A 10,840-nucleotide genomic window follows, 5' to 3' on the forward strand; every position below is an offset into this window, starting at 1 on the left:
TATTTTGTTCTATGACAAAACTCATAATATACACATACATAGGTATAGCAAAATGTTGAAAACCTATAGAAATATCTGTTTTTCAATGGTTAATGTTGGATTTCTAGGAAGATAATTTTGCTCTCCATATATCATATCATGTATGATTGCTTCCTTTTCTATTTGTACCATTTTTTAAAATGGGATAACATATATCTGTGATTACTGGAGAGTTTAAATATTTTGGGAGTAAAAAACAAGTTGTCCAAATTTTTTTAACATTTTTTTATTGAGTTACAGTCATTTTACAATGTTGTGTCAAATTCCAGTGTAGAGCACAATTTTTCAGTTATACATGAACATACATATATTCATTGTCACTTTTTTTCGCTGTGAGCTACCACAAGATCTTGTATATATTTCCCTGTGCTATACCATATAATCTTGTTTATCTATTCTGTGTATGCCTGTCAGTATCTACAAATTTTGAACTCCCAGTCTATCCCTTCCCACCACCCATCCCTTGGCAACCACAAGTTTGTATTCTATTTCTGTGGGTCTGTTCTGTTTTGTATTTATGTTCTTTGTGTTTTGTTTGTTTGTTTGTTTTTTCAGATTCCACATATGAGCGATCTCATATGGTATTCTTCTTTCTCTTTCTGGCTTACTTCACTTAGAATGACATTCCCCAGGGACACCCATGTTGCTGCAAATGGTGTTATGCTGTCAGTTTTTATGGCTGAATAGTATTCCAATGTATAAATATACCACCTCTTCTTTATCCAGTCATCTGTTGCTGGACATTCAGGCTGCTTCCATGTCTTGGCTATTGTAAATAGTGCTGCTGTGAACATTGGGGTGCAGGTGTCTTTTTGAAGTAGGAGCGGGATGGCTGGGTCATATGGTAAGTCTATTCCTAGTCTTTTGAGGAATCTCCATACTGTTTTCCACTGTGGCTGCACCAAACTGCATTCCCACCAGCAGTGAAGGAGGGTTCCCTTTTCTCCATAGCCTCTCCAGCATTTGTCATTTGTGGACTTTTGAATGATGGCCATTCTGACTGGTGTGAGGTGATACCTCATTGTAGTTTTGATTTGCATTTCTCTGATTATTAATGATAATGAGCATTTTTTTCCTGTGCCTATTGATCATTTGAATTTCTTCCTTGGAGAATTGCTTGTTTAGGTCTTCTGCCCATTTTTGGATGGGGTTGTTTATTTTTTTCTTATTAAGTCATAGGAGCTGCTTATATATTCTGGAGACCAAGCCTTTGTTGGTTTCATTTGCAAAAATTTTCTCCCATTCCATAGGTTGTCGTTTTGTTTTACTTACGGTTTCCTTTGCTGTGCAGAAGCTTGTAAGTTTCATTAGGTCCCATTTGTTTATTCTTGCTTTTATTTCTATTGTTTGGGTAGACTGCCCTAGGAGAACAGTTTGAGATGTATGTGAGATAATGGTTTGCCTATCTTTTCTTCTAGGAGGTTTATTATATCTTGTCTTATGTTCAAGTCTTTGATCCATTTTGAGTTTATTTTAGTGTATGGTGTAAGGGAGTGTTCTAGCTTCATTGATTTACATGCTGCTGTCCAGTTTTCCCAACCCATTTGCTGAAGAGACTGTCTTTATTCCATTGTGTATCCTTGCCTCCTTTGTCAAAGATCAGTTGACCAGAAGTTTGTGGGTTCATTTCTGGGCTCTCTATTCTGTTCCATTGGTCCATATGTCTGTTTTTGTACCAATACCATGCTGTTTTGAGTACTGTAGCTCTATAGTATTGTGTGAAGTCTGGGCGAGTTATTCCTACAGCCTCTTCCTTTTTCTTCAGTAATGCTTTGGCAATTCTAGGTCTTTTGTGATTCCATATAAATTTTATTATGATTTGTTCTAGTTCTGTGAACTATGTCCTGGGTAATTTCATAGGGATTGCATTAAATCTGTAGATTGCCTTGGGCAGTATGACCCCAAATGGTCAGTTTTTGAAATCAATCAAGATCTCTAAAACAAAGTAGCCTCAGTGTAGGGCGGCAGCCTGGCTCAGCCTGGCTCTTTATCTAGTCATGTGGCTGGCAATGTGTTTTTTGGATCTAGCCATTGTTGCAGTGAATGCACCTTTAAGTCAGTGCCTTGGCAATCAAAGCTTATGTCACAGGCTTGCATTACAAAATAGGAAATACAAAGCCAACTGTAAGGCTTACACTATAGGAAGGTATGGAGAGGAGTTGCAGAACTTCCATGCCTTCTCCAGGTGCACCACCCTTTCAGCACTTAAATATATTGACCTACCCAGAAGCTCTCTGAACCCCTTCTGTTATGGTTTTTCACGGAGGCTTCATTACATAGGCATGATTGATTAACTCATTGGCCATTAGTAATTCAGCCCCAGCCTCTCTCCCTTTTTCAGAGGTGGTAGGGGGTGGTGCTGAAGTTTCCAGTGCTCTAGTCAGGTGGTTGGTTCCCATCCTTGATGGCTTTCCAAAAGTCACTTCATTTACAGAAACTCCTGTGTGGTTAAAAGAGACATGTTATGAATAACTAAAGACTTATCCTTTTCTTTTACCCTTATCACTCAGGAAATTCCAAGAGTTTTAGGAGCTCTGTGCCAGAGATCAAGGACAAAGACCAAATATCTATTTCTTATTATATCACAATGTTACAGTACTCTTCTATGACTGTGGATTTATCAGTCTCTTTGCATGGTTATCAATTGCTGTTTGTTTACTTCAGAGCTAAGTTGTTAGTTACATAATGGTCATGACTGTTCTGATTCCTCTTGCCTGACTCTAAGATGATTGCCTTGAGCTGCTGAGGAAACTCATTTAACTTCTGCAAGCTTCAGCCTCATCAGTCAACCTCCCTGCATCTGTACTGATTCTGCCTCTTTTCCTGTTATCATTGATGAACTTTCTGTGCCTTTTTCTAAGGCCAGTACCTCCACTTGAGTACTAAATGCTATTCCTTCTCGTCTATTTAGGGAAATTGTTGGAGCGATTGCTGTCTTAGTCTCCTACAACATCAGCTGGTCCATATCTGTTATAATCTCCATCAGCACACAAACATGTAATTTCTCCCATCTTAAAAGGAAAAACAAAACAGAAACAAATTTCTAGGTGCCTGTTTTTCTCTTGCTGCAGCTCCATTTTTCTGCTACTTCTTACAACAAAACTTTTTGAAAGAATTTTCAGCACTCCCTACCTCCAGCTCTTCTCCCATGCTGTCTTAAATGTGCTTCAATCAGAATGTAGCCCTGCTATTCCACCAGAACTATCTTGTGAAGGTAACTAGTATCCTCCATATCGCTGAAGCCTTTCTTGAATGAGAAGTCACCATTTCCCTCTCTTTCAGCATGAGACACAATTGATTATTCATCCTTAAAACACTTTCTTCACTTGGCTTCTGGGATTCCACGCGCTCCTAGTTTTTCTCCTTCCTCATTGGCTACTCCTTCTTAGTCTCTTTTGCTGGTTCCTTCTCATCTACCTGACCTCTAAGTTTTGAAGTGCTTCAGGGCTCAATCCTCAAACTTCCCTTATCTTTTCTTCCCTTCTCTTTCCCATCTCTTCTGTATCCAAAGACTCCCTGGATGATTTCATCAAACCCCATAGCTTTAAATGTCATCTATGTGTTGATAACTCCCAAATTTATAAATCTAACCGTATATCTCCCCAGAATCCCATATAAAGTTAACATCTTCTTTACCATATAAAGTTCAGAACCAAATAGTTGAAAACCAGATTCCTGATATTCTCTCCCAAACTTGCTCCTATTACAATGAGAAGTTATCAGTAAATGGCACTTTTATTGTTCTGAATGTTCAGGCAAAACACTTAGAGTTTTCTTGGACAGCTCACATTCATATTTCATGTCCAGTCCATCATCAGATCCTTTTCATTATACCTTCAAAATATATCCTGAATCCAATGACATCTCACTTTCTCCACCCCTTCCTCCACACTCATCTGGTCAGAGCCATGTGGATTATTGCTATAACCTCCTACCTTCTGTTCAGCTAGCTTTTGTATTTTCCCACTATCTCTTGTTATTTTTAAAATTTAAGCAAAACAACTAGAATGATCATTTTTAACAAAGTCAGATTGTGTTATACTGCTTCTCACAACCTTCCAATGGCTCCTCATCTCAGAGTAAAGGTCAGATTTCTTAAAATTGCTAAGACTAAGATTACCTTGTCATTTTCCTTTGAATTCAGAGGATTCTTTTCCTCCCTCTGAACTGTAGGCTTTGGATGGCCCTAATTTTATGAAGAGGTTTATTTCTAATTCCTGACCTACTGTTGGTCCAAGGCCTTGTCTTTTGGATTTTTTTTTTTTTTTTTTTGGAGCATTAAGATTCAGTTGCAGGCAGTTGAGGACAGCAAATGTCCTGAGGGTAGCTGTGGCTACAAAGCATGTTTACCTCTCTAGTTTCTGGTTCTTACTTCATTGTGGTCCCTGTGGAACTTCTTTACTTTCTTTTAAGCTTGGCATACTTTTAGAAGATGGGTTGTCATGTTTTATCCAACATTTTGGTGTTCTTCAGGAAATCTGATATACCATTATATATCAAGTATATCCACTGTTACAGTCATAATGTACAAGTTCTGTTACATCCTCAAATTCCCTCATGCTGACCCTTTGTTGTCAACTCCTTCCACCTCTCCAGCCTATGAAGACCAGTTTTCAGTTCTTACAGTTTTGCCTTTTCTGTGATATTATACAAATGGAATCAAAATTTGTAGCCTTTGGGGTCTGGCTTTTTATACTTAGTAAAATATATGGCAGATTTATATATATCATTGCATAAATCAGTAGTTTGTTTCTATTTATTTGTGAGTATTGTTCCATTGTAAGGGAATACCAAAATTTGTTGATTCATTCACCTTTTGAGGGACCCACCTTTTGTGGGTTTCTAATTTGTTTGGCAATTATGAATAAAGCTGCTATAATTTTTGGTGTACAGGTATTTGTCTGCATATAAGTGTAAATAGCTACAATTATGACTGCTGGATCATATGCTAAGTGTATGTTTACCTTTATAAGAAACAACCAAACTCTTTTTCATCATTGTTGTGCTGTTTTCATTCCATTATGTAGTGTATGAGAATTCTTTGTGTTTTTTTTCTTGATCTTTAGTTCCATAAAACCTATTTTTTTTTAAAATAGAATACCCGGAATTTTATCACTCCAGACTCTTTCCCTTATATTGAATAATTGCTTTTTTTTCTCTCCAATGTCCCCAACATTATGTAAGATTACAGAAGCCTTTCATTATGTCTTTGACCTGTATCAGTTCCTGAGAAATGATAAAAGATATTCTTCTGGGATGAACCAATAGAATTGGCCTTGGATAGAAGAGTAAATAAGAAAAGACATGAGAGGGCATAAAGAAACAAAACAGAAACTGTGAAGTAAAAACAAGTAAACAAAAGCAACTTGATACCATAGTTGGAAAGGATAGGGAGAACTAAAGAAGATGGCCACGGTTAGTACCTACGAAGCGGTGTGCAAGAGGCCTGGCAATTGGAGAGGTATATATGATCACTTTTTTCACTTTTATTTTTTATTTCCATCTGTAAGGAGGTGGTGGGGAACCCACAGATCAATGGATTCCAAGCATCTACCCCTAGGGTGAAGAGAGGTCTACTGCAAAGGGCCAACACAAGAGTTTTTAGGAATGATAGAACTGTTTTTTATCATTACTGGGGTGGTGGATACCTGACTAGACGCCTTGTTGGTCTGTTTCTTTTGTCTTTTTTCTCCTGTTTTTCAGGTTGTTCTCTTGAATCTTCATTCACCTGGTTAATTTTTTATTGAGTGTTAGACACTGTAAAGAAAAATTAGAAAAGTAATTTGAAGCCTTGAGTGATGTTACAAATCTTCAGTGAAGATCTAGGTTTACTTATGGCAGGCAATGTTGAGTTGCCTTAATCCAGATTTCTGGGTTTAAGGTAATTCAGGGTTCAGATCCTGCCAGACTAGTGTACTGTTTCTCCCTTATTTCTCATTGCAGCCCTCAGGGCTCCCAACCCAAAGAATGGAGAATTTATGGTGCATCCTGTTCTCCAGTTATTGCCACCTAAGCCCTATGAAATGATCCAAAACACTTTTTAGTTTCTCCACATGTTAGTTGCGTTTTCTAGAATTGTGAGACCTCCCCAAATGGAAAAGTAACCTGAAACGTTTCGACTTATTTCTCTGAGTTTTCATATTTTTCAACTTTTAGCTCACCAATTCTTTATTCCAATATGAATTCTCCACTGCCTTCAGTTAGGTGCCTTTTACATTTTGTCCAGTTTGTGTAATTGCTCTCATCATCAGAAAGGTTGATTTAAGTTACCTAGTCTTCTGTTACCAGAAGTGGATGTTTAAAATTCAGGAACTGGTATTTAAATTGAGACCTTACGATGAGAGTTGGTTTATATGGAGTGTCTCATTCAGAGCAGTTCAGAGACATGAAACAGAATCTAGATAGTTTTAAATTGAAATTGGCTTTGTGATTGTTAGAGCTAAAAGGAATCTCATATGTTTGGCAACTAGTGAGCAAAGCTGAGGAGGCTCATGGGGAAATCAGATACGTAAGTAGGGACCATGGAGGGCTTTCTCAAAGTCATAGAAAGCATTTGGATTTTATTCTAGAAGTTTAATTTGGAAGCTGTTTAAAAGTTTTGGACAGAGATAGCAAATCATGATCTAAATCTGAATCAGAATCAGTTGGTGGAAAGTATTAAAACTAGAGATTTCTGAATCACTAGATTCAGATTCAGTTAGTCTAGTGTAGTATCAGGCATCTTCAGCTTTATCTGGGTCCCCAGGTAGTTTTGATCCCCACCAAAGTTTGAGAACCAGTGACTTAAAAAGTTTTCCTCATCTCTTCCCTTGTTTTCTCAGTAGAGCTTTCATTATTCTCCAATCTTTCATGTGCTCTTTTTGCATATAAATACATGAAATCACTCTAAGCTAATATTTTTTCAAACTCTGGATAGCAATACATTACTGCAGTATGAAAAGAGTTTAGTGGATTTGACTCGGTGTGTGTGAGAGAAGGGGGAGAAAGAAAGACAACTAGAATAGTGTAAAACAGACTGGAAAACAGAATAGGTATTATTTTATGAAACTGTGTTTGTGATGTGAAAGGTACGTAGGTATTTCTCCACATCATAGCACACAATGTTCCAAAAACACTGATGTAAGGCAATTATTTCCTGTGGGTATTATTTCCATATATATTTTTTCATATGTAGTTTTTCCTACTGTAGAAGTTCTTTTGAAATGACAGCAGCAATTTTTAATGTTCTCTTATCTTTCAGACTTGCCTTCAAGGAGTGCAAACAAGGACTTGTCTCCAAAAGAAGACACTTATGAAACAGAATTGTCCCGATGGGAAATGAGTGCCAGGCTTGAAAACTGTGATCTTGAGGAGCCCAGTTCCAGAGACTATTTGGACGTCAACAGCACGTTGGAAAAGCAACAAGAAAATCCGGAGGAATATTTCAGACAAGGGATGATCATATATGAACAAATGTCTATTTTCAACCAGCATACTTATTTATCTCAACATCCCAGGTGTCATTCTACTGAGAAACCTTATAAATGTAAGGAATGTGGGAAGGCCTTTAGACGAGCCTCTCACCTAACTCAGCATCAGAGTATTCATACTGGTGAAAAACCCTATGAATGTAAGCAGTGTGGGAAGGCTTTTAGTCGTGATTCACAACTCAGTCTTCATCAGAGACTTCATACTGGTGAGAAACCCTATGCATGCAAGGAATGTGGGAAGGCCTTTACTCAGAGCTCACAACTTATTTTACATCATAGGATTCATACTGGTGAAAAACCGTATAAATGTGAAGAATGTGGGAAAGCATTTATTCGTAGCTCACAACTCACTCGACATCAAAAAGTCCATACTGGGGAGAAACCTTTTGAATGCAAAGAATGTGGGAAGGCCTTTACTCAGAACTCACAACTTACTCTCCACCAGAGGCTTCATACTGGTGAGAAACTCTATGAATGTAAAGAATGCAGAAAGGTCTTTACACAGCTCTCACAACTTATTCTTCATAAGAGAATTCATACCGGTGAAAAACCCTATGAATGTAAGGAATGTGGCAAAGCTTTTATTTGTGGCTCACAGCTTTCTCAGCATCAGAAAATTCATAATGGGGAGAAGCCATATGAATGTAAGGAATGTGGAAAGGCCTTTATTCGTGGCTCACTACTTATGCAACATCAGAGGATTCACACTGGCGAAAAACCCTATAAATGTGAAGAATGTGGGAAGGCCTTTATCCGTGGCTCACAGCTTACTCAACACCAGAGAATTCATACCAATGAGAAGCCCTATGAATGTAAGGAATGTGGAAAGACCTTTAGTCATGGCTCACAACTTACTCAACATCAAAGAATTCATACTGGTGAGAAACCCTATCAGTGTAAGGAATGTGGAAAGGCCTTTAATCGTGGGTCCCTCCTTACTCGACATCAAAGGATTCATACTGGTGAAAAACCCTATGAATGTAAAGAATGTGGAAAAACCTTTAGTCGTGGCTCAGAACTTACTCAACATGAGAGAATTCACACTGGTGAGAAACCGTATGAATGTAAGGAATGTGGGAAGTCTTTTATTCGTGGCTCACAGCTTACTCAACACCAGAGAATTCATACTGGTGAGAAACCCTATGAATGTAAAGAATGTAGAATGGCCTTTACTCAGAGTTCACATCTTTCTCAACATCAGAGACTTCATACTGGTGAGAAACCCTATATATGTAATGAATGTGGGAAGGCCTTTGCTCGTGGCTTACTACTTATACAGCATCAGAGAATTCACACAGGTGAGAAACCGTATCAGTGTAAGGAATGCGGGAAGGCCTTTATTCGTGGTTCACAGCTTACTCAACATCAGCGAATTCACACTGGAGAAAAACCCTATGAATGCAAGGAATGTGGGAAGGCCTTTAGTCACGGTTCTCAACTTACTTTACATCAGAGAATCCATACTGGTGAGAAACCCTATGAATGCAAAGAGTGTAGAAAAGCCTTTACTCAGAGCTCACATCTATCTCGACATCAGAGAGTCCATACTGGTGAGAAACCATATCAGTGTAAGGAATGTGGGAAGGCCTTTACTCGTGGTTCACAACTAACTCAGCATCAAAGAATTCATATCAGTGAGAAATCTTTTGAATATAAGCAATGTGGGATAGACTTCAGTCATGGATCGCAAGTTTATCTATGAATGATCTAATTATTTTGAATAATACAGCCTTCTCTGGTCATTAATCCATTTTCATCAGAATTCTTAAAATGTGTAATATGGAAACACATTTACTTCGTAAAGTTCAGCATCAGTGAATTTGTATGGGGGAAGATAATGATAATGAAATCCAAGTAGAAAGACCTATTAAACTATAGCAAATTATAATACCGAGTAATTGTGTTAATGTAAATGTAGAAATACGTTTAGTCATAGCACTTCTCTTTTTCAACATTATCTCGACTCTTCTAGTTCCTTTCAATTGTGACACTTATCGTGATAGTTAACCTCTACTTCAGGTTAATTAATTGTCGGGTAGACCTAAGCATAATACCTTCCTTATAAGATTCTTGGAAGTATTATATAAGTTGTTACATGTAAAATTCTTAGAACAGTGCCTTCAACATAGCATATCACAAATATAGCTATCATGATTATTCATGTTATTTTAGAGAATTTGCATGAGAGAAGGACATTTATTAGTATAATGAATACTGAGTCTTTCATTAACACTTAACCCTAATTATTTGAGTGGGGTGCACCGTATGCTGTCATGAGTATGAGAAAACTTTCATTCACATCTCATCCCATATACTGTAAGAAGAAGTTCATAGTGTTAAAAAAAAATGCTGTAGAGTTAAGCAATGGATTACTGATGAGGTATGAAGTGAACTGTAACAAAGAACAAAAACTCATATTTTCTACCATCTCTGCAATTCAAGAATATTACTTAGAAATGAAAAAAAGAATAGCCAAAATAAGTCTTTCTAGTAGGAAATTTTTTTAAACTTTAATGAATTAAACTTTTGAATTAAACTAAAAAATAAAAACTGACATAGACTATTTTGCAATGAAAAATGATGAGAAGCTGTGTCGGAGACTGCTATTTTCCTACCCAATATCCATTTTCCCTTCTTCAGTAACAATTTTTGGCTGAAGAACTCTCTGAGCATCCCTTACAGGTCAGCAAGATGAAAGTGGTTGGTATTTTTATGTACTGATCATTTAAGAAATCCTTTTTTTCCTCTCTGCACTTTTTTGTTTCCCTGCCTACATTGTGGACATTTAATCTGCAACTCTGCCAATTTTATGGGGACTTTGAGAATGATATCTGAGTATTAAGGGTGATGGAGCGGAAATACAGAATAAGTCTATACTTATGCTGATTTTATGGAACAGTCATACCAACTCTGGTCTGCCCACCTCCTGTATTTCTTTATATAAAATTAAACTTATTTGTTGATGCTGTTGTCATTTTGTTATTGACGCTAAATATTATTAAGGATATAAAACTCTGTACCTGAAAGAGTGTTATGGGTAAAAGAAATTTCAAATCTGGCATTGACTTAGAGTGATGGAGAATGAGGATTTGTTCACTTCAGGCTATAAAACTGAAGATTCTTGTTTTTATAGACAGGACATTTGGTCAAACTCCCTACCGTCTTACAAGGCAAATCTTGTACAAATTAACGCTGTAATGCTGGGAAGTGATAGGAGTGATTCAGAATGTGTGTGTTGGATGTTTCTTGCTGCTTTCAGTAATGTTCTGTGAAAGAGATGAATTTGCTGTAGCGTTAACCTACAGAGGCTGCTAGCAGAGATTGAAAGTGAT

At 37.3% G+C, this 10,840-nt stretch overlaps 1 protein-coding gene across 1 annotated transcript in view; it reads left to right on the forward strand.

Annotated features, from left to right (window-relative positions):
* The window catches only part of LOC102538800 (uncharacterized), a 55,579-nt gene extending 45,108 nt beyond the window's left edge, over positions 1-10,471 (forward strand). Inside the window, exon 11 of the mRNA XM_072966408.1 lies at positions 7,280-10,471. Within this exon, the coding sequence (XP_072822509.1) occupies positions 7,280-9,210 (1,931 nt within the window). The 3' untranslated portion in view covers positions 9,211-10,471. The remainder of the gene's footprint in view (positions 1-7,279) is intronic.
* The last annotated feature ends 369 nt before the right edge of the window (positions 10,472-10,840 follow it).

Source organism: Vicugna pacos, chromosome 9 (assembly GCF_048564905.1).
Source record: "Vicugna pacos chromosome 9, VicPac4, whole genome shotgun sequence".
In the NCBI taxonomy this organism is placed as follows: Eukaryota; Metazoa; Chordata; class Mammalia; order Artiodactyla; family Camelidae; genus Vicugna; species Vicugna pacos.